The sequence below is a fragment of the Vigna angularis genome, chromosome 4, assembly GCF_016808095.1.
Source record: "Vigna angularis cultivar LongXiaoDou No.4 chromosome 4, ASM1680809v1, whole genome shotgun sequence".
In the NCBI taxonomy this organism is placed as follows: Eukaryota; Viridiplantae; Streptophyta; class Magnoliopsida; order Fabales; family Fabaceae; genus Vigna; species Vigna angularis.
This window is the reverse complement of record NC_068973.1, coordinates 136,382-164,125: the sequence shown is the minus strand read 5'-3', so window position 1 is coordinate 164,125 and position 27,744 is coordinate 136,382. Positions and strand designations below refer to the sequence as shown.

The following is a 27,744-nucleotide window of genomic DNA, read 5'->3' as shown; positions in this document are numbered from 1 at the left end:
TTATAATTTTTGATTTATTTTATATCTATGAAATTCACTCACATCTTCGAAATAATTTCTCTTTTATCATAATTATTGTATGATTATGTTAAAATATTGTATTGTTAAATATGTTTTTGGTTTTCTTAACTTTCAACAAAAATTGAAATTAATTAATTTTTGAAACTTTGGTCCAACTTAGTTTTCCAACTTTATAAATATATGGATTTATATTTTTTAACCAAACTTTGTTAAGTTTATTTAACATTTCAAAATGTATTTCATGATAACATTTGAGTTGTTTATGCTGTTTGATACATTTCACTTCAATATTATTTGAAAAGGATATTTAAAATGTTAAATAAACTTAACAAAATTTAGTTAAAATGAGTAAATCTACATATTTTTAAAATTGGAGAATAAAATTTTGAAGAGAGATTAATTCTAATTTTCAATGGCCAAAAACATATTTAAATATATTATTAAGTAAATAGTTAGTTTTTGTGCATTTAAGAGATATATTATAATTTTTATTAGTGTATAAAAAAGATTTAATTAAAATTTAGAGAAATAAATTAAAAAAATATTTAAAATATTTTTAAACTTGAATATTTATTTATGTTTTAATTTTTTAAAAGTATTTTTGATTTTATCAACTTTGTACGTTGTCATCCTACTTTTTCTCCCAACATGATGTCCATAACGTAATTATTGAATTATTATAACATTAAATACGCTAATTGAATAGTTTAACGTTATACTGATAATTTATTAGCATTAAAGTCATTCTGTGATGTAGCAATAGTGTAAATGGACTAAAAAAAGACACATTATTCTACAGTGGTGACGCATGCAGAAAAATTCAAGTAAAGCAAGCAATAACTGAATGAAGAAATGCTAAACTTGGGAGTAAAGAATTGATTATTCATACACCTAATAACAACAACCATAAAAGTCAACTGATGAGCTCGTGAGGGATGCGCAGTTTAAAAATTAAACAAAAAAAGAGTGCAATTATTGATGATAAAATATGATATTATGACTAAGTAGGAGGGTATCAAGATCTGACTTGTGTGCCTATAAAAACTAATGCAAATGAACACAAATTGAATATCTCTAACTCCAACAGAGAAGAAGAAAAAAAAATAAGTGCGTGGAGAGTGAAGATGTCTGGAGCAGAAGGAGAAGATGGAAGAAAGAGCACGGAGGAAACTGGTGTAACAGCAGAGGCAGAGAAGAACCTTAAGCTGAAAGAGCGAAAGGTATCATGGGCAAAACTAAGACGCATAGATTCTCTGAATTTAGAAGCTGGAAGAGTTTCCATGGTTGCACACAATCCTCACAAGGTATAAATCTTATATACACATCTCAGTTCATAATTTATGAATACATATATTCATTTATTTATTATATTTGAACAGATGGGATGGAGAATTACTCTCAGCTTAGCATTTCAAAGCATAGGAGTTGTGTATGGTGATATTGGGACATCACCCCTTTATGTATATGCCAGTACCTTCACCGATGGAATCAAGCATAATGATGATATTTTGGGTGTTTTGTCTCTTATCATCTACACCATCCTTCTCATACCTATGATCAAATATGTCTTCATCGTACTGTGGGCTAATGACAATGGCAACGGTACCATTCTTTTTCGTCTCAGTTTTAACCTACTTCTTTCTTTCTCTTCAAATCTTCTTTCACATTCTTCTATCACTTCCTGTTACATTCCTTCTTTATTCTTTATTTCATTATATTTCAATATTACACTAAACAAATATTAAGTGAAAACGAAATGAAAGAGAGTGGTCCAATTTTGAACTCAAACAAACCCAGATCGGTATGCTTTGGTTTTGGTGTCAAATTTGTCTTTTTCTCAGACTTGGATCGGTTATCGACTCTAACAAAAGACTTTAATCTTATTGTTTTTTCTTGGACAGAGTTATTTGTTTTTTTATTTTTTCTTTGTTGGACATTTTAGAAAAAAAAATCCAATTTTAAAATATCCAACTTTTACTAAACTATATTATTTTTAGAAAATGAAAAATAAATAAAAAACTAAATATATATAAATAAATATAAACAACTAAATCAAGAATCATAAATATATATTTATTTTTTCTACTTAGTAATTATAAAAGAAAATAATTTCGTGCGTGTGTGTATATATATATATATATGTACGTCATATGTTTATGAGTTTGTTTATGTATGCGCTTGTACATGCATACATATGTGCATATGTATTTTTTTTAAATTAGAAAAATAATAAAAATAGTGATCTGGATATATTTAGATTGGTAAAGAAAAAGAAATTATGACAAGTGCACTATATATGTCATAAAAAAAGACGCAATAATAGTAAAAATGAAAGTTATTAGAACAGGCTTATCATATTAGTTACCTTTTATTTAATCTATAAGCAAGCTTTTACATCAAATTTAAGCTATTTATGCTCTCTTTGTTTGGAAAATGGTGGCAGACAGATATTTATATTACATTTTTTCTTATTTTTATGCAGCGTGAAAGTGAGTAGTGTTTCTGTGCATTTGTACATCGTTGTGTTTTTTATATTGGACAAACAATAGAAAAATAGTAAATTGTTTATTAGTGAAAAATGAGAACTTATCACGACAAATGTAGTGTGCGTGACATAAAAAACGATAGAATGATAATTTTATAATAAATATCGAATATATTGTGAGATAAAATTAACATAAGTGTGCTTGATATGTTTATCCAATATGAAATCACGATAGTAAGTTATTTATTATGTGATTTTAAATTTCACAGGTGGGGCCTTTGCACTGTATTCATTAATATGTAGGCACATAAAAATGAGTTTGATTCCAAATGAACAACCAGAGGATAGGGAGCTTTCTAATTACAAACTAGAAACCCCATCGACTCAGATGAAACGGGCTCACAAACTAAAACAGAAACTCGAGGGCAGTAATGTTGCACGAGTTGTGCTTGTGCTTCTTGCAATAATGGGAACTTCCATGGTTATAGGAGACGGCATTCTTACTCCATCAATATCAGGTTCCTCAATTTCTTATATTTCTAAGTTTTTCTAATCAATGTGAGAATATATTTACCAAGCAATTAAGCTCCTCTCATACTATTATATTGTTTAATGTTGTGCAGTACTTTCAGCTGTAAGTGGGATCAGTAAATCATTAGGTCAAGGTGTGTGTCATCAACGTCTTACCATGTCTTCTTTTAAATGCAATTTCTTTCAAATATGCTTAATGTTGTTTCTATTTTTTCAGATGCTGTTGTGGGAATCACAATAGCAATTTTGATAGTCCTATTCTCTGTTCAACGTTTTGGTACTGATAAAGTGGGATTCTCATTTGCTCCAATTATTTTGGTGTGGTTTTTGTTCATCGCTGGAATTGGTTTTTACAACTTATTCAAATATGACATTGGAGTATTACGTGCCTTTTATCCAAAATATATATATGATTACTTCAAACGTAATGGAAAGAATGGATGGTTATCACTTGGTGGAGTTTTTTTATGCATAACAGGTGACTAATGTCTCTTTTTAATTATTCCCGATTAAATTATTTAACCTTTTATTTTAACTTATATATATGTCATTTTAGGATCTGAGGCTATGTTTGCTGACTTGGGTCACTTTAATGTACGAGCCATTCAAGTAAGTAAATATATTTATTATTAAGGTTAATTTCTTCACAAAAGGTGTTTCAAGCTACAATTGATTAAAGTTGAACTCAAATTGATTATACAATATAATGTGTTGCAGATAAGCTTTTCTTTCATTACATGTCCATCAATCGTGATTGCATACATTGGGCAAGCAGCATATTTGAGGAAGTTTCCTGACAATGTAGCTAATACTTTCTATGATTGCATTCCAGGTAAGTAATTTTATTTTAACCATCTAGACATAATACATTTAACAAGTTGGAAGTAGTCCTTTTAAGTAACACATTTAATAAATTAATTTCTCCTTTTATGTGTGAATTAATCAAGAATTAAAAATAACATTGTAGGTCCCTTATATTGGCCAACTTTTGTTGTGGCTGTTGCTGCTGCCATTATAGCTAGCCAAGCAATGATTACGGGAGCATTCTCCATTATATCCCAAGCCCTAAGTCTAGGTTGTTTTCCAAGAGTTAGGGTGGTGCACACTTCCATCAAACATCATGGTCAGGTGTATATTCCAGAAATAAACTACATGTTCATGATCGCATGTATCGTGGTGTGTGCTGCCTTCAAGACCACAGAAAAGATTAGTCATGCATATGGTAAGTGATTATTATTATTGATGCTTTTTTTTTATGTATCTTATGTTAGGAAAAGATGTAGGAGAAATGAGTCATACATAAAATGTTTGCTTGGATATATGCAGGGATTGCGGTTATTGGTGACATGATGATTTCAACAACTCTGGTTTCGCTAATAATGCTTGTTTTATGGAAAAAGAGTCTATGGCGTGTGACATTGTTCTTCTTTGGATTCGGTTTCATTGAATTAGTTTATTTAACATCTCAACTGACCAAGTTTACAGGAGGAGGGTATTTTCCAATTGTATCAGCTATGTTCTTGACGTCGATTATGGGAATTTGGCACTATGTGCACAAAGAAAGATACATGTTTGAGTTAAAAAATAAGGTATCAAGTGCATATCTGAATGAAGTGGCGAACAATCCAGATGTAAGGCGAGTACCAGGAATTGGACTTTTGTATTCTGAGTTGGTGCAAGGCATTCCTCCTATATTCCCACACCTTATAGCTAACATTCCATCTGTCCACTCAATTCTTGTGTTTGTGTCTATTAAAGCAATTCCCGTGAGTAGTGTTGCATCGGAGGAGAGGTTCTTGTTTCGACAGGTGGAGCCAAGAGAGTACAGAGTTTTTCGTTGTGTTGTGAGGCATGGTTACAATGATGTTCTTGAAGATCCTGCAAAGTTTGAGTCAGAATTGATACAAAATCTAAAGGCGTTCATTCAGGAGGAGAACTACCATATGGTGGAAGTGGAGGGAATTGGAAATGCAATCGAACAAACAACGGTGGTTGAAAGCAGTGATAAGAGGGAAGCACATCGTTCCTCTAGTAGAATAATCCCCAATCAACCAGCATCAGCCTCATCTGATTCCATTCGATCATTGGGGGGGAGTGACACCAAGTCATATGCTAACTTCCTTGCCCCACCCATCCATGGAGCTGAAGAGGAACTCAAATTCATAGAAAAAGCATCAGAGAAAGGCGTGGTGTACATGCTGGCAGAAGCAGAGGTTGTGGCTCACCCAAACTCCTCCATCATCAATAAGATCATTGTGAATTATGTGTACAGTTTCTTCAGAAAGAACTTTAGACAAGGTCAGAGTTCCATGGCAATCCCACGGAATAGACTTCTCAAGATTGGAATGACATACGAAATATGACATATCTCTTCCACCCATCCCTAAGCACAATAAATATAAACTTCTCTTTAATTTTGATGTTACTAAAGCATGTTACTTTAATTACCTATAATCAACAAAAGAACCATTTGATGTCCACCTTTTAACTCTTTAAAAATTTTAATGTCTATTCAACTTGAACACCACAACACTAATATTCACAAAGAATATTTATAATGGATATGATAAAAAGCCATGTAATGTAATATAATCTTACTCAACCATTTGTTACTAAACTATATTGTTTTTAGAGAATAAAAAAACAAATATATATAAATAATTATCAACAACTAAATCAAGAATTTATCTTTTCAACTTAGTAATTACAAAAGAAAATAATTTTGTTCGTGCGTGTATACGTGTACGTACATCCGTGTTTGCATATGTCCATATGTTTGTGCGTTCATAAGTCTGTTTGTTCGTGTGTGTGAGTTTGTGCATGCATACGTTTGTCCGTGTATGTATGTTCGTGTCTATGTTTTTTTTAAATTAGGAAAAAATATGAAATATTGACGTGTATATTTAGATTAATGAAAAAATAGAATAAAATTATGACTTATTACAACAACCGGGTGTAGTGTATATGTTATAAAAAAAATGATGTAATAACATTTTTGTAATAAAAGTGAAAGTTATTAGGAAGGACATATCATACTAATTACCTATTTATGTGAGTTTATAATTTTAAAATAGAACAAAAAAAATCAGAATTTATTATGAGAGTTGTAATGCGCTTGTCTTGTAACTAAATCTTGACAATTAGCATGTTGATCTTATAAATACAATTAGCATCCCTCAAGGAATACACGTTAGAGAGTTTTTGTAAGTGAATTTTTCTCCTCTCAACAATAAGGAGGCCTCTTCCATATAAAAGGAACAACCAAACCACTGCAAGGATCTCGTCACATGTCCAAAGGTCTATGCATAAGATATGGTTAAGCATGTTATTTTACAATTACCTATAGAATCTTTTGAATGTCCACCCTTCAACTCTTCAAATATTCTAATGTCTAGTCAATTTGAACTCCATAATACTAATATTCATAAAAAATATTCATAATAGATATGATAAAAAGCCATGTAATGTAATTGAATCTACTCAACCATTTGTTACTAAACTATATTATCTTGAGAGAATAAAAAGAAAAAAAATAAGGAAACGAAATATATATACATAAATATCAACAACTAAATCAAGAATTACAAGCACATATTTATTTTTTCAACTTAGTAATTACAAAAGAACATAATTTTGTTCGTGCGTGCACACATGTGTGTACATCCGTGTATGTATACGTCCGAATGTTTGTGTGTTCATGAGTATGTTTGTTTGTGTGTGTGCGCTTGTGCATGCATATGTTTGTTCGTGTCTACATGCTTTGTGTGTGTGTGTTTTTTTTAAATTAGGAAATAATATGAAATAATGACATGTATATTTAAATTAGCGAAAAAAGAAAATAATGATGACCAAAATCAGAAACCTTAATTGCCAGTTTGCAATTCACAAAAAATCAGAAACCCCATCTCTCTCCCAACATTTCGGCAACCATCAACCCATCGTTGTCTTCTTCTTCACCTCAAACACCCAGAACCAGAAAAAACCCATTTAAAGAGGAGGAAGAAGGTTGAACAATAATTGAGAAAAAGGGCTGGTGGTAATGTTGGTGGATCTCCTTGCCGACGACATGCCTTGGAAAAGATGCAGCAACGCCGACGATCACGTCCGACTCCGTCGCTAACAGCGAGGCAAGGAAAGTGCAGCCGTGGGTGAAGGTGGTGTTGTCGTGGCCTCAAAGATGGAGGTTGGTGATAACACTCTAGATTTTCATATTTTTCTTTGCTAAAAATCTTTTCTTAGGATTCTTTAGTCTTTAATTGTTTAGAAATAGGTTAATTTTAGATTTTTCTTTTAAATCTTTAGAATTGTAAAATTATAGTTAAAAAGGTATTTTTAGGAGTATTTTTGGTTTTTGTTAATAATTAGAAAATTTATATTTTTTTTTAAGAAAATCTTTGATAAAAATCTTTCTTTTTAATTGTTAGATTTCCTTTCTTTTTCTTTTTCTTTAATTTGATGATTGATTTTTTTTCTTGAATTACAGATTAGGCCATATATAATTGGGCCATATATAATTTTTTTTATATATATTTTATTAAAAATAAAATAAAATTATATTTTATTAAGTTAAATTAAATTTTAATTTATATTTAATTTAATTCATATTATATATATATATATATATATATATATATATATATATATATATATATATATATATTTTGTAAATTTATTTAAATTCTATTTTAAAAATGTATAAAATATTTTTTTTACGGGTATCCGCGGGTTTTAAAATACCCGCGAATATTTTCTAAACAGGTACCCGCACGAGTAGCAGGTCGGGTAGCGGGTACAAATTTATCTAGTGGGTCGGGTTGCAGGTAGGCACTATCCGTGCCCGACCCGACCCGTTGCCATCCTTAATCCCAACAGGTCCCCAAAGAGGTCTGGAGTTCCACATATCCTCTGGTATTGACCCGCTCCCCTGCATAGCCAACTATCTGTTCATTGTAGGGTACGATCAGATCCTCTGATAGATCCATCTGCTAAAAGGTCTTTTAGTATAGGATATTGACCGAAACATACGCTTTATACTTGTAAAATTTTCTATTGAATTGGTGGGCAGGGAGTTGAACCATTTCATTGCTTCTTCTTCCAAGGACAAGGAGAACGCACGACACCATATGACGTCGTTACCCGTATGAAACACCATTCGATTAGTGGAAATTTTAATATGGTCCTCCGGGTCCGTGGAATCGTCATACATCTTGAACTGGGGGAGGGGGCGAACTGCGCGGATATGTGAACCTCAATGATAGTTGGGACAAACGGTAACATCTCGGTCGTATGCTCTATTTTTATGGGAGGATGTTCCTTGCTTACAATAATGCTTTCCTTTGGGACGGTCTTCGTTGCATTCTCTCTGACCTTTGTGTTAGTGGCCTAAACAGTGCCGGCTGGTGAAAAGTCTTGCTTTGTTCGTTCCGCCTGATCGGTTTTATCCCCCTCCTTAACCAGAGCCTTCTCCTTAACAGCCCTCGCCGCGTTCTCAGCTTTGAGGGCTGTCACCTCTCCCTCGTAGCATTGTTGCATTTCATCCATCATTTGATGCAACATTCTGATAATTTATGTCGGGTCTTCTGAGCTCATATTTCTCGTGGTCACCATTGGGTCTTTTCAAGTCACTCGGCCCACAATGGGCGCCAAAATGTTTCGGGTGTAGAGTCAAACAAATTCTACAAACACACCTTCACAATTTTCCTCTTACATCATTCAAGTAATTGTATCTTCGTCCTACGTCTTCGTCCTCGCTCTAAACCGATCCGAAGTACCTATCAAAGGTACTCCGATGCTTAAGTAAGTAAACAGTTTGTATGGAATCAGAGCAAAATCTTAAATTCATAGTAAATGCAATCACATACCTCTTATATTTAATTTATATTTATAATTTTTTAGATGAATCTAAGATTAATATAATGACCCAAGCCCCTGCATTAATACTTACATTCAAACCTGATTTTTGATGTTTATTCAAGAGAAATTTGCTAATGGATTCGGCCGTTCGACACCTTCTCATGCCTGACCGGACACGTCATGTATATGTATTTGTTTTGCTTCGTCCAGGATATTTAACATTTGGGCTGTCTGACACCTTCTCACGCCTGGCCAAACACGTCATGTATTTGTTTTTAGAATTATTCTTGTAATGATTTAATTCCTTGAATTATTCTTGTAATAATTTAATTCCTCTTTATTCATGTATGTATCAGGTACTAGTATAAGAAAAAAATAGAAAAAGGATAGATTCTTGAGCATCAGGAAAAAAATACTATACAATTTTATCAAATGTAAAAAATAATTCTGATATGTCAACTTAAATATCATCAGTCTACCAACCTACTAAACTATGGGAAAGTTAGTTCGTAATAATCTAAGAAAAGTATAGGAATATGAAAAATTGATCGTATATGGCAGCTTATCCTTAACCTTCCATGGAAATATCACACTTTTTATAATTAGAATTATACCATTTTTATTGTCTCCTTCAATTGCAGAAAAACATATTGAAGATGTATATAACAAAAATAAAAAATAAATATGAGAAATAAAATTAGTTATAGGTTACATTAGATATGATATTAATTTTTTCGATCATAATATTTTAACAACTTTTTTATAACAATGATATTTGTCATCACTTTATTAATTTGTTTAAATTTATTTTCAAAAAATTATTTAAAACGGATTAATCACAATTTACAACTATTTGTGATAAAAAAAGTTGTTAAAAAAACTTTATCCTAATTTTGTTCATACATTAGCATTGGACAGAAATATATATACATATCACCTCTGGATCGTAATGATTTAGGATCGATCTATGATGAAAAGGTTAAAAAATTAAAGAGGAAAAATTGAAACAGAAATGATTAAGATATCCTATGCTTGCTGGGTGCATGGGTGGCTTTTTTTTCCATAGATCTGATCGCACATTTCCAAAGATGATCAGTTTCTTCATAAAAAAGGTCAAAATGATTAACTTTTTTTTTTCTTCAGGCACTTTAAAAGTTAATTAACTCAAAAACCATTGTCAATATGCATCTGAAAGTGTAAACATGTTATAAAATAAGAACCTAGATTTGGTACAATTAAGTAAAATATTCAACACATGAAGACACATATACATTCGTTCGTCTGTCTGGTTTTCTATAGGTTTGCTTCTATTTCTGCCATCGATGATTTTGTTGAAGGAAGAGAAGCTGGTGTGGTGTCTGTTTCAGCAGGCAATGAATAATCTTACATGGATCACACAGGCCATTGTAGAAAAGGCATGCATCAAGCAGGGAAAAAGAAAAGAAGATTGAAAGAAGTAGAAAACTTACAAGTAGTTGTACAAGTTATATATAAGTGACTTGACCTAGTTTGACCAGGGTTTGACCTTTTCACCAGATTCATTATCCAATAAGGGTCTGCCACGTGGCATTTTCCTTCTCCGTCCAAATGAGGGTTTTGCGTTTTGCAAGGGGGTGTCTGCGCCGTGGAGACTCATGGTTCTGCTTTTCATTTTGCGATTTCGCAGATGCTGCAGGTGTGAGAAAGATGATTATCGTGGTCTTGTTCTGTTGTTCTTGGTTTTCCTGTAGGTGATTCGAACTCGCGGTGTAGATTGGAGAAGCTTGATGAACGAATTGGGGTTTTGCAGGTATTGCGATTCTGATTTGTGGCTTTCGAATGTCGAACCGAATTGGGTTCTGAACTCGCGTCTGGGTGGTTTCAATTTGCATTTCGCGTGGTTCTTGCGGTTTGGATTGACACTCTGCGATTTTAGGGTTCGCGGGCTGGGTTGGACGAAGGTAATGAGGTGGATGATGGTGGTTCTGAGGAGAAGCAGTGGTGGCTGTTCTGGGTCGCGTTGGATCTGTGCGTGGAGGGTTTCTGCGATTAGGTATTCGCGACTCTGGGTTCTTTCGCGTGGTGCGATTTGCTATGTTTGGTGGTTCTTCCATGACACGAAGGAGCTCGCAAAAACGGCGCTGCTCAAGGGTTGATGGTGGTGGCGCGAGAGAGAAGACGTGAGGAGGCTTCACGATTCATGGTGGTTTTTGATTGATCCGTGGTGGCCGGCGAGGATGGTGGCCTTAGGTGTGGTTACGCGAAGCTGATGGTGATGGAGGTGCGGTTCGAGCTTCACGATTTCCGGTGGATGGTGATGAAATGGTGATGACATGGAGCTAGGAAAATTAGGGTCTGTCTTGGGTGATGAAAGTAGTGATGACTTGGCGCGTTATCATTGGCTGATCGGGTGTGTAGAGGATCAACACGTGGCAGGATCAGTCAGTAAGAGGATGTCAATAATAATTGACTTGTGTATCTATAAAAACTAATGCAAACTAACTCCAACTGCATAGAAAAAGAAAAGGAAGAAAGTGTTTGGAGAGTCAAGATGGCTGGAACAAAAGGAGAAGCTGATGGAAGAAAAAACACGGAGGAAATAAGTGTAACAGCAGAGGCAGAATTAAGGCGCATAGATTCTCTGAATTTAGAGGCTGGAAGAGTTTCTATGGATGCACACAAGGTAATCTTATACAGATATCTCAGTTCATAATTTATGAATCAAATGTACTCATTTATTTATTATTTGAACAGATGGGGTGGAGAATTACTCTTAGCTTAGCATTTCAAAGTCTAGGAATTGTATATGGTGATATTGGGACATCACCCCTTTACGTATACGGTAGCACCTTCCCCTATGGAATCAAGCATAAGGATGATATTTTGGGTGTTTTGTCTCTCATCATCTACACCATCCTCTTTATACCTATGATCAAATACGTCTTCATCGTACTGTGGGCTAACGACAACGGCAACGGTACTATTCTTTTTCTAAACATATGTCTCACTTTTTACCTACTTTTTTTTCCTCTTCAAATCTTCTCTCACATTCTTCTATCACTTCCTGATACATTCCTTCTTTATTCTCTATTTCATTATATTTCAATAATACACTAAAGAAACATTAAGTGGAAACCAAAATAATAAACTAAAGAAATATTAATTGGAAACCAAATGAAAGGAGTAGTCCAATTTTGAACTCCAACAAAACCCAGATCGGTATGCTTTGGTTTTGTTGTCAAATTTATCCTTTTCTCAAACTTAGATCGGTTATCAACTATTACAAAAAAAAAAAAAATCCAAAATTGGATCAAATTTGTTTTCTTTTCTCAAATTTGGATTAGATATCGACTCTTACAAAATTTGTTTTTTTTTCTCAAACTTGGATAGAATATCCACTTTTACAAAAATGAGTGTTTATGTTTTATTCTGTAACTTTAAGAGTTTCATTCTGTACTTTCAAATTTCATATTTATCCTCTAATTAATGAGGTTTGGTGAACATCAATATAACTGTATTATTAATTATTATTATTACTCATTTATGACTTTATTATAATATACTAAAGTTTACATTTGTGACGTGCTTATTATTTTGATTTGTGTTGAAAAATTAAAAAATTTAATAACAAATGAAACTAATAAAACGTGTGCTTAATATTCATAAAGGAAAGATATATAAAAGTTATTATTATCAAAAACACCGAATCTGAATCGGATTTTAAAATTCGTATGTTTCTCCTTTTGGATTTTGATAGTTTTTTTTAATTATATTATTGTAAATGTTTATTAAATTATTTTAAAATTTTTTATCATATTATTTCTAAATGTTTAATTAGGTAAGTATGAATTAATTTAATTTTTTAAAAAAATAAATTTATTTAAAATTGATAAATTTATTTAAAAATGATATGAAAAATTTAAAATATTTTTTAGGTAGTGTTAAGTATTATTAATTATTAAAATAAATATTAAATAGTTACAAACAAAATTATTTAATTCATAATTAGTTTAATTAATTCAAATATTTATATATTTATAAAATCCTAATATTTTATTAAAAAATAACTATATATCTTTAAATTATAAAAACAGGATATTTTAATAGAGATTGAGAATTCTGGGTCAAAGAATATGGTCAAAAGATTCTTCTGCTTTTATTAAAAATTAATCACATTTTAATGCATTACAAGTATTTCAGAAAATTGTAGAGGTGCAAGGTGAAACCTCTGGAGATTTTGCTGGGTGAGACGCCCTAAAAGTATTATGTTTTTTTTTTTCAAACTTGAAAATAAATCAAACAATTGTATAATTATTATTATAAAATCCAATTTTTTTTTTCATTAATCACCAAACAAAAAAGATGAATACATGTTATTCATTTTCTGTTGTTTTGAAGAGTACTTTTTAAACCCACTTTCTATCATTTTTTGTTCTTCATTATTTTAACTTCATTTTTAAACTAAACAAATAAAATAAACGACTAATAATACAATATAGTAAATAATTACTGATATTATTTTCGTGGTACTGAAAAAAGACATCAAATATGTCATTATTCATTTGCTAAAACGTTAGACTGAAGAAATAGTAACGTGCGGTTTATATTACTTTTATATACCTTGTATTTAATCTATAACCAAACTTTTACATCAAATTTAAGCTATTTATCCTCTCTTTGTTTGGAAAATGGTTGTTTGGAAAATGGTGACAGACAGATATTTATATTGCATTTTTTCTTCTTTACGTGCATGCAGCGTGAACCTGAGTAGTGTGTCTGTGGATTTGTACATCCGTGTGTGTTTTTTATATTAGAGAAAAAAAAATAGAAAAAGTAGTAAATGTTTATTAGTGAAAAATGAAAACTTATTATGACTACCTGAAATAAAAATGATAGAATGATAATTTTATAACAAATATCAAATATATTGTGTGAGATAAAATTAACATAATAAGTGTGCTTGATATGTTATTCAATATGAAATCACGATAGTAAATTATTTATTATGTGAGTTTTAATTTCACAGGTGGAGCCTTTGCACTGTATTCATTAATATGTAGGCACATAAAAATGAGTTTGATTCCAAATGAACAACCAGAGGATAGGGAGCTTTCTAATTACAAACTAGAAACCCCATCGAGTCAGATGAAACAGGCTCACAAACTAAAACAGAAACTCGAGGGCAGTAATGTTGCACGAGTTGTGCTTGTGCTTCTTGCAATAATGGGAACCTCCATGGTTATAGGAGACGGCATTCTTACTCCATCAATATCAGGTTCCTCAATTTTTCTTATATTTCTATGTTTTTCTAATCAATGTGAGAATATAATTACCAAGCAATTAAGCTCCTCTCATACTATTATATTGCTTAATGTTGTGCAGTACTTTCAGCTGTAAGTGGGATCAGTAAATCATTAGGTCAAGGTGTGTGTCATCCACGTCTTACCATGTCTCCTTTTAAATGCAATTTCTTTCAAATGTGCTTAATGTTGTTTCTATTTTTTCAGATGCTGTTCTGGGAATCACAATAGCAATTTTGATAGTCCTATTCTCTATTCAACGTTTTGGTACTGATAAAGTGGGATTTTCATTTGCTCCAATTATTTTGGTGTGGTTTTTGTTCATCGTTAGAATTGGTTTTTACAACTTATTGAAATATGACATTGGAGTATTACGTGCCTTTTATCCAAAATATATATATGATTACTTCAAACGTAATGGAAAGAATGGATGGTTATCACTTGGAGGAGTTTTTTTATGCATAACAGGTGACTAATATCTCTTAATTATTTCCGATTAAATTATTCAACCTTTTATTTTAATTTACGTATATGTCATTTTAGGATCGGAGGCTATGTTTGCTGACTTGGGTCACTTTAATGTACGAGCCATTCAGGTAAGTAAATACTTTTATTATTAAGGTTAATTTCTTCACAAAAGGTGTTTCAAGCTACAATTGATTAAAGTTGAACTCAAATTGATGATGCAATATAATGTGTTGCAGATAAGTTTTTCTTTCATTACATGTCCATCAATCGTGATTGCATACATTGGGCAAGCAGCATATTTGAGGAAGTTTCCTGACAATGTAGCCAATACTTTCTATGAATGCATTCCAGGTAAGTAATTTTATTTTAACCATCTAGACATAATACATTTAACAAGTTGGAAGTAGTCCTTTTTTAACAAGTGACACATTTAATAAATTAATTTCTCCGTGTGAACTAATTAATAATTAAAAATAACATGTAGGTCCCTTATATTGGCCAACTTTTGTTGTGGCTGTTGCTGCTGCCATTATAGCTAGCCAGGCAATGATTTCAGGAGCATTCTCCATTATATCCCAAGCCCTAAGTCTAGGTTGTTTTCCAAGAGTTAGGGTGGTGCACACTTCCATCAAACATCATGGTCAGGTGTATATTCTGGAAATAAACTACATGTTCATGATCACATGTATCGTGGTGTGTGCTGCCTTCAAGACCACAGAAAAGATTAGTCATGCATACGGTAAGTGATTATTATTATTGATGCTTTTTTTTCTTATATATCTTATGTTAGGAAAAGATGTAGGAGAAATGAGTCATACATAAATGTTTGCTTGGATATATGCACAGGGATTGCAGTTATTGGTGATATGATGATTACAACAACTCTAGTTTCGCTGATAATGCTCGTTTTATGGGAAAAGAGTCTATGGCGTGTGGCATTATTCTTCTTTGGATTCAGTTTCATTGAATTACTTTATTTAACATCTCAACTGATCAAGTTTATAGGAGGAGGATATTTTCCAATTGCATCAGCTATGTTCTTGACGTCGATTATGGGAATTTGGCACTATGTACACAAAGAAAGATACATGTTTGAGTTAAAAAACAAGGTATCAAGTGCATATCTGAATGAAGTAGCGAACAACCCAAATGTAAGGCGAGTGCCAGGAATTGGACTTTTGTATTCTGAGCTGGTGCAAGGCATTCCTCCCATATTCCCACACCTTATAGCTAGCATTCCATCTGTCCATTCAATTCTTGTGTTTGTGTCTATTAAAACAATTCCGGTGAGTAATGTTGCATCCGAAGAGAGGTTCTTGTTTCGGTAGGTGGAACCAAGAGAGTACAGAGTTTTTCGTTGTATTGTGAGGCATGGTTACAATGACCTTCTTTTAGATCTTGCAAAGTTTGAGTCAGAATTGATACAAAATCTAAAGGCATTCATTCAAGAGGAGAACTACCATATGGTGGAGGTGGAGGTCGAGGGAAGTGGAAATGCAATTGAACAAGCAGCGATAGTTGAAAGCAGTGATAAGAGTGAAGCACATTGTTCCTCGAGTAGAATAATCACCAATCAATCAGCATTAGCTTCACCCGACTCCATTCGATCATTAGGGGGGAGTGACACCAAGTTATTTGCTAACTTCCTTGCCTCATCCATCCATGGTGCTGAAGAGGAACTCAAATTCATAGAAAAAGCATTGGAGAAAGAAGTTGTGTACATGCTGGCAGAAGCAGAGGTTGTGGCTCATCCAAACTCCTCCATCATCAATAAGATTATTGTGAATTATGTGTACAGTTTCTTTCGAAAGAACTTCAGACAAGGTCAAAGTTCCATGGCAATTCCTTGCAAGAGACTTCTCAAGATTGGAATGAGTTATGAAATATGAGACATCTTCCTTTGCTTATGATCCATAATTTTAAAATAATGTGTATTGTTATCTTTTTTAATTTTGTTAGAGTGTTTTTTTTAAGTTAAATATATTTTTAGTTTATAAATTGAAGTATGAAATAAAAATTTATCTTTATTTTAAATTTTGATATATTTTGGTTTTAAAATTTAAAAAATGAATAGTAAAATTTTAAGACTGACATAAAACTTATCTTATCCAATAATTTGGGATTGAATAAGATCGTAAATTGCGTTTAAAAAATAAAACACATAAATAAAAGAACGAGAAAAAGTGAGCCTAAGGTAAAAAAAGAAGAAATAGGAACAAGAATAGATGAAAAGGGTTAAAGTTAGATGATAAAGTAAGAGAGAGATACGAGAAAAAAGTGTTGGATGCTGGAAGAAGCAGAAGAGAAAAGAAAAAATGACATTTTCTCGTATTTCAAACAGTGTTAATACCAATTTAATAAAATTGTCGAAAATCTTTTTAAATAAAATGAGAACATAATTAAAAAAATAAATTGATAAAAGAATTACAGTGAATCAACTTCATAAATATAAAGATCAAAATATTAATTAAGCCTAAAAGACATCAATTTATTATTTTTTAAAAGAAAAAAAAATATTTTCATTGTTATTAACTAATCAAATACTTGAGCAAATACACTTTTGGAAAGAATACTTGAGCAAGTTGGCTGGATAATTGTTACAATCCAATTTTTTTTTTTACATTTGACACTCAACAACAACAAAAACTCCTTAATAAAAAAAATTATATGATTTCTTTCTTGTTCAAACTACTATTTATAACTTTGACCAATGTAATTTCTTACTTGATTCTACAAAATATTGCTTGAGCTAGGTGAACAAATAACTCAACTCTTTGATTCTAATTAAATAAAAACAAATACTTTTTAATCTAAATTACTTTTTCATATATATAATATTCAAACTACACTTATTTAATTCAATTGGATTTAAAATACTCAACCTTAAACAACATATACAATATTATAAAAGTATGAACTTCATATAGCTCACAAATGCAATGAATATCACAAACCCAATTTGAACTAATGTATCTCATTAACTTAAGATTATATACAAACCCGATATGTTCATCATCGATATAAATTATATACAATTCAATCTCATCAACATGTACAATTTCGACTTATAATATATTTCTCATTTCATCACCACAATCCAATTAATTTAAAATCTTAATTCAATAACAGCATAATTAAATCTAATTTTTTTTATTGGTTTATGGTATCAAGATTTCATTACTGACAGAATTTTATTGATAATAATAAATTAGTAAATTTGAATTTAATAATCAAATTTAGAATTGTAATTACTATAAACAATAGATATTAAAAAAAAAATTGTTTTAGTATTTTTTTTATAAAATATATTTTATTTGAGAATACCGTCATATTATATCTATGGGTGAAATTATTAATAGTTTGCTTCACTAGGCAACATTTTATTTTTATATATATTTCATGGAAATAACGTACGTGAAAAGCTAATTTAAGATTAAAGAAACCTATATTATTTCCCATAAAGGAGAAAAAAAAATCTTAATATTAATTAATATTTCCCTTTCTTGAGTGAAGGGAATTCTTACCTTATGATTTATAATCATAAAATAATGTGTATTGTTCTTTTTTTTAAATTTTTTTTTAGAGTTAAATATGTTTTTAATTTTTAAATTTAGATATGAAATAAAAATTTATTTTTGTTTTAAATTTTGATATTTTTTTATTTTAAAATTTAAAAAATAAATAAATATATTTTTTATCGTTTAATTATTATTTTTTTAATTATCCAATATGTTTTAGGATAATGTTGAGTTGTTTGTATGGGTTTTGACATGTTTAAGTTTAAATATCTAAAAAACATTAACATCATGAAGTTAAAATAAGGATTATTGATTACTTGGTCCCTAAATTTATTTAGCGTTAAATTTGTTAGTATCTATTTTTAAAAGTATATGAATTGTGTTATGTGATATAATTACATCAATCAAGTTTCTCTCCTTAAATTGATTGAAATAGACTGAATTCCACGGTGATGTGACAAAAAAGTTTGCCACTTTTTTCTCTTTCTTCTCTGCTCCTCACATGCACGTATCAATGCTGCACACTTTTATATTATTTCTTTGTAAAGAACAAATGTTATGCAACGTTACTGATGTTTAAAGTTTAATAATTTACTTTTGTTCATATATTATTAAATGATTTTAAAAGTATACAAATAAAAAAATGAAATTTTATGATTTGCCGAGGGTTGAAGTAGAAAAGGAAAAAGTGAAAGAAATGAAAAAAAGGGTGAAAAATGAAAATGTTTAAGTTTAGAGAAAGAGAATAAAAAATTATGATATATTTAAGTAGATTTAATTAACGTGGAATATTAATTAGATAAAATAAAAAAATAAAAAATATCGTTAATTTAATGTTAATGAGAATGAGAATAAATTAAAATTGAAAATATTGTAACAAGCATAAAGAATAAATTGAGGAAGCAAACAGACATAAAATATAATAGCAGCAGCATATCCTATATTAAAGAAAAGAATAGTACAATCAAAATTAGGATAATAATATTTTAGTGTTAACACAATCAAACTTTATAAAGCAAATCTGTTTGGAACGACATCAACGTTAATTTTCCCCTCCTTCCAATGCCATGAGTAATACTTTAGCATTTATATATATATATCATATAAAATGTAATATCTGAGATGAAATATAAATATTTTATTATTTAAATAAAATATTTAACTATTTCAACTTTATTTATAAAAAATGATATTTTTTCAAAGATTTAAATGATTCTCGTATTTGTAGGAAAATCTAAGTGGATTTTTTTTTGTTGAAAACGGTTTTAATTGGATCTTAATTTTAAAAAAATCATAAAATTAAAATTTTTCTGTTAAATGTAGACAAACAACGTTAAAGTATGCTAATGCAGTGATATTGATATGGATGATTTTATGTGAAAAATTTAAATTATGACTTGTAATTTCCCATCCAAATTTTGAATTCTGATGCAGAGGGGGATTCATCTTCTTCATCGTGCCATCACAGAACCTTGCACTACCGTCATCTCCATTGGACCACCGCGATTCCACCTAGCCATGCGTCGCCGTCAACTATGGCAACCACAGCAGCCCATCAAACACCATGTGTCGCCGTCAACTATGGCAGCCACGACAGCCCGTCAAACGCAACAAATCCCAAGCGAAGCTACATTTGAAATTCGAGGTTGTTCATCCCAAAACCGTGCCGCGCCAGTTCTCTGCACTTTGCCGCCACTCTTCATTCACCCTCGCGCAAAGCTGGTTTTACACATAGAACGTGAAGAACCTAATTTCGCTATTGCGATTTGCACCACCATCAACCTTCATCAGAAACCCTCCTCTGAACTGAGAATCACAACTCCAACCTACAAATAAGAGAAACTCAAAAACCCAATTCAGAAACCATAATTGCGAAATCGCAATCACGATTCTCCTCCACCACCAATTTCGATTCCTTCGCGCCTTCACTGAATCACGAACCTTCAAATCGCCCTACTACTTCTCTACTCAAAACCAGTCGCGACTTCGTCATCCAATTCGCGTCCACGAGACCTGTAGAAAACAAATCACAGAAACCAATTCGAGCAACCAGAATTAGACATCGTGAATTTGAACCATCTCGCGTCACTGTTGAAACTCTTCTCACTAGTAGTTGTCGTGGAGGAGAAGCAAGTAAGCCATTTGCCTAATCAAGAACCCTAAATTTTGGGGGGAAAAGGGGATGCAACGTGGCAAGCTCTTATTGGGTGGGGAATTCCAAGTCAAAATTTTATTTCCACGTAAATAAAATCATACAACTCAGCATCACCACACATCTGCAGACTTACGCTGTCTGTCAACTTTTAAGGGAGGGAGCTTAATTGACTCAGTCTCTTAAAAATTAGAATTCAATTGGGACCATTTTCAACAAGAAAACTCACTTCATATTTCCCTACAAATACTACAAATACGAGGACCATCCGAGAGTTAAAACCTTTTTTCAAATGAACATTTTTTTTCTTCTAAATTCATAAAAAAAATGCTCCATCTTTATACATTTTAGTGAAAAATATAATGAGTTTACTCGACCAACTTTTTTACTTTATATCTTTTATAAAATTAGTGTTTGAGAATTTCTGCATGTATAAAACTGGTATTTTAACTTATGTGATATTTTTAAGACCGTCTAATTTTATTTTTATTATAATTAGAAATAGGTCAAGAAGTTAACAATAAATATTACAATTAAAATTATTAGTATTATTATTACTATAATAATAATTATTATTAGTATAAAATATTATGAATATATAATATTATCATACTATTAATTTCATTTTTTTCTATAATAATAATAATAATAATAATAATAATTATAATGATATGATAATAATAATAATAAATATAAACATAACCATTAGCGTAAGAATGTTATTTAAAAATCTAATGTGTGTTTAGGTTCGGTTGTTTGGTAAAAAAAGGTTTTTGAATAAGTAAATTATTAAGCTTTAATATTTAAATAACATTTGTTCTTTACAATGAAATAATATTATTTGGTTGAAAGGGTAGGAGGATTGATCTTCCTTTCTGGTTCAACTTTGTTCCGATCTTTTAATACTCTTCACGAACGCAATTTACACCAACCGGTTGTTGACATGCAAGAAACACTCTGAGGCTCAAGTCAGATAAGTTTCTCTCAAAGAGGTCTTTATTTCATTAGAATGAAAAAAGTGTTGTTACCTAGACATTAATTGCATATTTATAGGGCTCATAACAATCAGACCCATTAATTAACCATTAATAGCGTATATTTTTGGGCAGTCAAACTTATTAATTAATCATTAATACCGTATATTTTTATGCCGTCAATCATATTAATTAACCATCAGTAATGTATGTTCGCAGAACATATGACAATCAAACTCATTAATTGACCATTAATATCTATTAATACACTTACTAACTGCGCATAAGTGACCATTAATTGAAACGGCTATCATGACCGATCGGTTACACTCATTGGTGAGTTATATTGTGAACAAATTAAAAATTGTTTTTTAAATATTTTTTAGCCTGATTATTAAGACTTACATAAAACTTATCTTGTCGAATAATTTGTGATTGAATAATATTGTAAACTGCATTTAAAAAATAAAAAAATGTAACATTTTGAATTAAAGTAGAATAGAAAATGTATTTTACTAGCCCATGTTGTGAATATTATTGAGTGGCAGTGATATTACAAGGATAGTAGATAAGAAATTAGCAGATAAGAGAGTGGGTTCAGAATGTGTAGGTTTGGCCATTGGTGTTGATAGGAGTTATGGTGTTTACGATTAAGTATAACATGAGTTGCTCTGCATAGTCAGAAACAACCATGAAAAAAAAAAACAAAAACAAAGGGAAGCGGTAGCTGTTGACAGAACAGAGAGATTGACACTGATGATCCGAGCCACTCAGGCCAGTGCAAGATCACAGATAAACTCTCACAAAAAAAATAGCTTCATTTCATGCTCCCTCGTAATGCTTTGTATAATCTCCTTGCTTCTTGATTTAATCTGAGACAAAATAATTGGTAATTTATGAGTAATTCTGAGAGACTTACAGTTACATTACAAGAGCCATATAGACACAACAGAAGGTTACCTTACCTGACAGAGACGCAAAGAAAGAGCGGTTAAAAATTGAGGAGGATTTGTTAAATCTCTAAAACAATATCTGCAAGAGGAAAAGAGATTTGGTTTGTCTTGTCTTGTCCCTCCATATACATATATACAAGAAAGAAGTGTGAATAGGAAGTTATACTGACATTCAGAATCAGTCTTGACCCATTTACCGCCATCATCAGTTTCAGCCTCTGCTTCCTCCTCCATCGGCATCTTCCTCCTGTCTTCCAGTCGCTTCTTCAGGGACAGTGCACGAGAAGAATGCTGGGAGTTTATTTTCTTGTGAAGAATCATCCTCAAAAGCTGCATAAGAAAACGCTACATTATATATTCACACAGTTCATGCAATGCGTACATGCAATCCAATGGAGGTAAAAGGACTACCTACCTTCTCCATTCTTGACTCCTGTAGTTGAAGGGTATCTCTAAGGCTGGGTGTTGGGGAAAAACCACTTCTACAAACGAACATCTTCTTCAGCAAAAACGAAATCGATTTCTTCCCAATTGCTTTCTTACTGTTTTTTGCACAAATCTCTTTGAATTTACCAAGTATGACACCAAGAGTCTTCTCAATGTCTTCTTCTTCATCATCATCTTCTTCTTCTCGTTCTTGTTTTTCTTCTTCGTTGTCGCCATCTTTATTTTCAGAATCAGAGCAAAGTACGTTGCTGATTCTCCGATCAACCTCCAAGCTTGATGGACAATTGAGGAATCTGTCGAGAGGAAGGTGGGAGATTTCCTTTTCCACTTTGGGTTTTTGTCTCAACAGTTTAGTGAGCTCTTTTTGTAGCTTCCCAATTTCTTCAGGAGTGAAGTCAGGAATTTGCTCAGAGGAGGATGGTTCCTCTATTCGCTTCTCTAGTGCTTCCTTGTTATTTCCAAATGTACCAATTGCGAGCAAACCATCAGGCCAATCGCTGAACTCTTCTCGACTCTCTTGTTTTCCATCGTCTAACAAGTTCCAAATCAAAACTTTTTTCAATTCTAACAACTCAACTAAATTATCTTAAAAGCTAAAATCATATATATATATATATATATATATATATATATATATATATATATATATATATATATATATATATATATATATATATATATATATATATATATTCATTTATATCTTCAACATAACTTATATTAAACATGCACACACAAATCTGTAAATTACAACAATTTTATTTATTTCTTAATTACTTTGAATGTTTAATTATCACACTAAGTCCCAATATAATATTTATATCACTAATGCAGAAAAGACCTTTAACATCACCCTTTAGACCCTTGAATATACAACGTAAAAAATGACCGGTGACATTTTCCGTAAATAAAACAACCATATAGACGTATGTTCTGGGGGGAACAGACGTCTAAAGCCATATAGACGTCTGATGTGGGGGAACATACTTCTATATACTCACATTTTTAAATCTAAAAAGTCACTTTTTGACTCCATTTAGACGTCAGATCCCGCAAATTTGACTTCTACAGCCATATAGACGTCCGATGTGGGGGAACCGACTTCTATATACTCATTTTTTAAATGTAAAAAGTCACTTTTTAACTTCATTTAGACGTTCGATCCTGCCAATCTGATTTCTATAGCCATATAGACGTTCGATGTGGGGGGAATCGACTTCTATATACTCATTTTTGAAATCTAAAAAGTTACTTTTTGACTCCATTTAGACGTCCGATCCCGCTAATCCGACTTCTATAGCCATATAGACGTCTGATGTGGGGGGAACCGACTTCTATATACTCATTTTTGAAATGTAAAAAGTCATTTTTTAACTCCATTTAGACGTCTGATCCCACCAATCCGACTTCTACAGCCATATAAACGTCCGATGTGGGGGAACCGACTTCTATATGCTCATTTTTGAAATCTAAAAGGTTACTTTTTAACTCCATTTAGACGTTCGATCCTGCCAATCCGACTTCTACAGCTATATAGACGTCCGATGTGGGGGGAACCGACTTCTATACTCATTTTTGAAATCTAAAAAGTTACTTTTTAATTCCATTTAAACGTCCGATCCCGCCAATCCAACTTCTACAGCCATATAGACGTCTGATGTGGGGGAACCAACTTCTATATGGCTGCATTAAAACACCGCGAACGCGAGGCAACAGTTACACGCACTTAATGTTCATCATCTTCCTCGCGTTTTCTCTCTACGGGTTACGCTTTTCAGGTTTGTTTTCTCACTTTTGCACAGTTTTAAATTAATTTTACTCCGATTACATCACTCTTTAATGCATTATCTTTCATTTGAACCGATTAAAATGTGTTTTCATTGGGTTTTGGTGCAGTTTTGCTCGTGTCCTTGGGCGGCGATTTCTTGCGTTTTGCACTCCTCTAATTCTCTCCACTACGTTTTTAAAACCATCCAATACAAAAAAAAACGTACAATACATTTTCTTCAACTAAAATATAAAGTTGTAAAATCGAATCACCATGAGCCAGGAGCAACCCGAGAGGCCTCAAGCGAAAAAAGATACAATTAAATACGGCAACTTTTAGACGTCTGATCTATAGTGTCAGACGTCTAGACGTCTAACCTGTATGGATCGGACGTCTATATAGACATGTGACCTATTGGGTCCGACGTCTCATTAACGTCACCCATATAGACGTCGGACAGAGATCAAACGTTAAAAATCCAAAATAACAGACATCTGCAGCCCTTTCTACACTAGTATATATCCCTCGTATGGGTACATGCGAAACAAGTTATATTAAAATTTTCTAAAGTCCCATTTATGTAAAAATTAGATGGATTGAGCTGAATAAAAAAGGAAAAATATGAGAAATATAGTCGGAGAAAGAAAATATGTTAAGTGATGCAATAAAAAAAATAGAACAAATGAATTGCAATGGAAAAAACAGAGTTTGTTATAATCTTATATTTTAAAATAGACTTCTTTATATATATATATATATATATATATATATATATATATATATATATATATATATATATATATATATATTATAAACAAAATTGAAAATAGAAGTTGAATACAAATTATAGAAGTTAAGGGTAGGAAATGTATTGTTATGTGTGCGGAGGAACAGCCAATCCTGAGCAGTTAAACTAGGACAATAATGTCTTGTAGACATAGACAAGTACTCCGTACGTCCGGGTTCGTTAAGTCATTTTTGTCTATTTAAATACTTAAAAATAAAACTTAATATTAACGAATCATAGATAAAATATCTTCCTACAAATTTACCTAAACAAATTTCTTTTAGTCTAATACTGTAACTGAATATAACCATTACATTAAAAAAATGAAAACTATTGCTTTTAGAATTATTCTTGTAATAATTTAATTCCTCTTCATTCATGTATGTATCAAGTACTAGTATAAGAAAAAGGATAGATTCTTGAGTCATCAGGAAAAAAATACTATACAATTTTATCATATGTAAAAAATAATTCTGATATGTCAACTTAAATATCATCAGTCTACCAACCTACTAAACTATGGGAAAGTTAGTTCGTAAAAGTTGATCGTATATGGCAGCTTAGATCCTTAACCTTCCATGGAAATATCACACTTTTTATAATTAGAATTATACCATTTTTATTGTCTCCTTCAATTGCAGAAAAATATATTTAAGATGTATATAAACAAAATAAAAAATAAATAAGAAATAAAATTAGTTATAGGTTACGTTACATTAGATATGATGTTATTTTTTTTTCATACATTAGCATTGGACAGAAATATATATACATATCACCTCTGGATCGTAATGATTTAGGATCGATCTATGATGAAAAAGTTAAAAAGTTAAAGAGGAAAAATTGAAACAGAAATGATTAAGATATCCTATGCTTGCTGGGTGCATGGGTGGCTTTTTTTTTCATAGATCTGATCGCACATTTCCAAAGATGATCAGTTTCTTCATAAAAGGTCAAAAGTTTCACAAAAACTTGTGTGAGCTAGAATTCTGAAATACATAATTAACTTTTTTTCTTTTTCTTCAGGCACTTTAAAAGTTAATTAACTCAAAAACCATCGTCAATAATGATCTGAAAGTGTAAACATGTTATAAAATAGGGAATCTAGCTTACAATTAAGTAAAATATTCAACACATGAAGACACATATACATTCGTTCGTCTGTCTGGTTTTCTATAGGTTTGCTTCTATTTCTGCCATCGATGATTTTGTTGAAGGAAGAGAAGCTGGTGTGGTGTGTGTTTCAGCAGGCAATGAATAATCTTACATGGATCACACAGGCCATTGTAGAAAAAGCATGCATCAAGCAGGGAGAAAGAAAAGAAGAATGAAAGAAGTAGAAAACTTACAAGTAGTAGTTGTATGAGTGTCTGGTTTTCTGTTATCTTGTTTTCCACCAATTTTAGTTTGCATCCAGCTGAGGAACTGAGGCAAATGACAAAAAAAGATATTCATTCATTCATCCATTCTGATGGGATGAATAAGGAGAACCTAGTGTAAGATTACAGTATAATTTAGTCTCTCAAGAGAGGGAGAGAGAGAGGGAGAGAGAGAGAGAGAGGACCTACCTTCATTATGAGAGCAGAGGGAATGAATGGGCTTAGAGAATGGAAGCAGCAAGTTTAGGAAAAAAATATATAAGGTGAGAAGAAATTAAAGGTGGTGATGTGGTTGGAAGGTAGTGATGGAGAGAGAGGGTAGAGGCAGGTGAGTGAAGTGTAAAAAGAAGCCAGTTTTTAACCAAGCAATTTTGTTTGTGGTGAGATCTTGGAAGCCAATGAGTGCAAGTGTTGAGCTTTGGGAGTAGAAAATTTAGAAGGCAATTTGATGGGGAAATTGACCCTACCTCATATCATATGGTTTAATTCCCATCTCTAGATAAATTTGAAGTCCCAGAAGAAGAGTATATTTTTAGTGATTGGTAGAAGGAAGCAATTGCGCGCGTAGTGTAGTTTTTGTCGATTTGGTTTGGTGTGAGATGGTAGCATAATCCTAATTAATAATGGTAGCAGAATCTGTGATAGTATTATTTGCTAACGTGGATATGCAAAAGGCATGTGGTCTTGGAACTTGGGATTGAAGTTTGAAGAGATACGAAGGGGTTTTAAGTTTTAGAAGTAATATTATTATTATTATTATTATTATTATTATTAACTAGGTGAGGTGTTGTGTTGATGAATAAAATAAATAGTGATAATGATTATGGATGGTATGGTATGGGCAGAGGGAAGAGGGAAGAAAAAAGAAAGAAAGAAAGAAAAAAAAAAGAGATTAGAATTAGCATATATAAGTACGAGTATGTGCGACATTTGAAAGGAAGGAAGAGTACCCACACTCGCATGGGAATGTCGCTCACTTACCGGACCGATTCCTGGATTTCACCTGCTCCAATTATAATTATATAAGGTAGTGCTTTTTGTACATCCACTTCATCGCTACACTTTCACATTTTCTTCCCACACTCCCTAATGCCAATTAATTATTACCGTAAACAAATTAATATCAAAT

At 31.8% G+C, this 27,744-nt stretch overlaps 2 protein-coding genes and 1 pseudogene across 3 annotated transcripts; 2 read left to right on the top strand and 1 right to left on the bottom strand.

Moving 5' to 3' along the window:
* The first annotated feature begins 1,087 nt into the window (after nucleotides 1–1,087).
* LOC108322255 (potassium transporter 5) lies at nucleotides 1,088–5,481 on the top strand. The gene is made up of 9 exons (XM_017554278.2): nucleotides 1,088–1,325; nucleotides 1,401–1,623; nucleotides 2,776–3,024; nucleotides 3,130–3,171; nucleotides 3,255–3,515; nucleotides 3,594–3,646; nucleotides 3,755–3,869; nucleotides 4,005–4,259; nucleotides 4,364–5,481. The coding sequence occupies exons 1-9, from the start codon at nucleotides 1,146–1,148 to the stop codon at nucleotides 5,398–5,400; spliced, it is 2,415 nt and encodes an 804-aa protein (XP_017409767.1). The 5' UTR covers nucleotides 1,088–1,145; the 3' UTR covers nucleotides 5,401–5,481.
* A 5,879-nt stretch (nucleotides 5,482–11,360) lies between these two features.
* Nucleotides 11,361–16,582, top strand: LOC108322225 (potassium transporter 5-like; annotated as a pseudogene).
* A 5,205-nt stretch (nucleotides 16,583–21,787) lies between these two features.
* On the bottom strand, nucleotides 21,788–26,895 carry LOC108322232 (protein NEGATIVE GRAVITROPIC RESPONSE OF ROOTS). 2 transcript variants are annotated; one of them, XR_008248447.1, is made up of 6 exons: nucleotides 26,805–26,895; nucleotides 26,586–26,661; nucleotides 22,650–23,212; nucleotides 22,405–22,564; nucleotides 22,242–22,313; nucleotides 21,788–22,153 (listed from the first exon to the last, which is right to left on the bottom strand). XR_008248447.1 is itself a non-coding variant. In XM_052876672.1 (6 exons), the coding sequence occupies exons 1-5, from the start codon at nucleotides 26,808–26,810 to the stop codon at nucleotides 22,294–22,296; spliced, it is 825 nt and encodes a 274-aa protein (XP_052732632.1). In that variant the 5' UTR covers nucleotides 26,811–26,895; the 3' UTR covers nucleotides 21,788–22,153; nucleotides 22,247–22,293. The 2 variants fall into 2 exon arrangements, 1 of the variants encoding a protein (XP_052732632.1); XM_052876672.1 differs by having other exon boundaries at nucleotides 22,247–22,313.
* Nucleotides 26,896–27,744: the final 849 nt, after the last annotated feature.

Bases quoted from the DNA above. Each gene is read 5' to 3' on its own strand.
- LOC108322255 (XM_017554278.2), top strand. From the start codon at position 1,146: ATGTCTGGAGCAGAAGGAGAAGATGGAAGAAAGAGCACGGAGGAAACT. The intron at 3,647-3,754 runs GTAAGTAAATAT...AATGTGTTGCAG, and splicing joins TTAATGTACGAGCCATTCAA to ATAAGCTTTTCTTTCATTAC. The intron at 3,870-4,004 runs GTAAGTAATTTT...ATAACATTGTAG, and splicing joins TTTCTATGATTGCATTCCAG to GTCCCTTATATTGGCCAACT.
- LOC108322232 (XM_052876672.1), bottom strand. The intron at 23,213-26,585 runs GTAAGTTTTCTA...GGAACTTGTTAG, and splicing joins CACTCATACAACTACTACTT to ACGATGGAAAACAAGAGAGT. The intron at 22,565-22,649 runs GTAGGTAGTCCT...TTTCTTATGCAG, and splicing joins AGGAGTCAAGAATGGAGAAG to CTTTTGAGGATGATTCTTCA.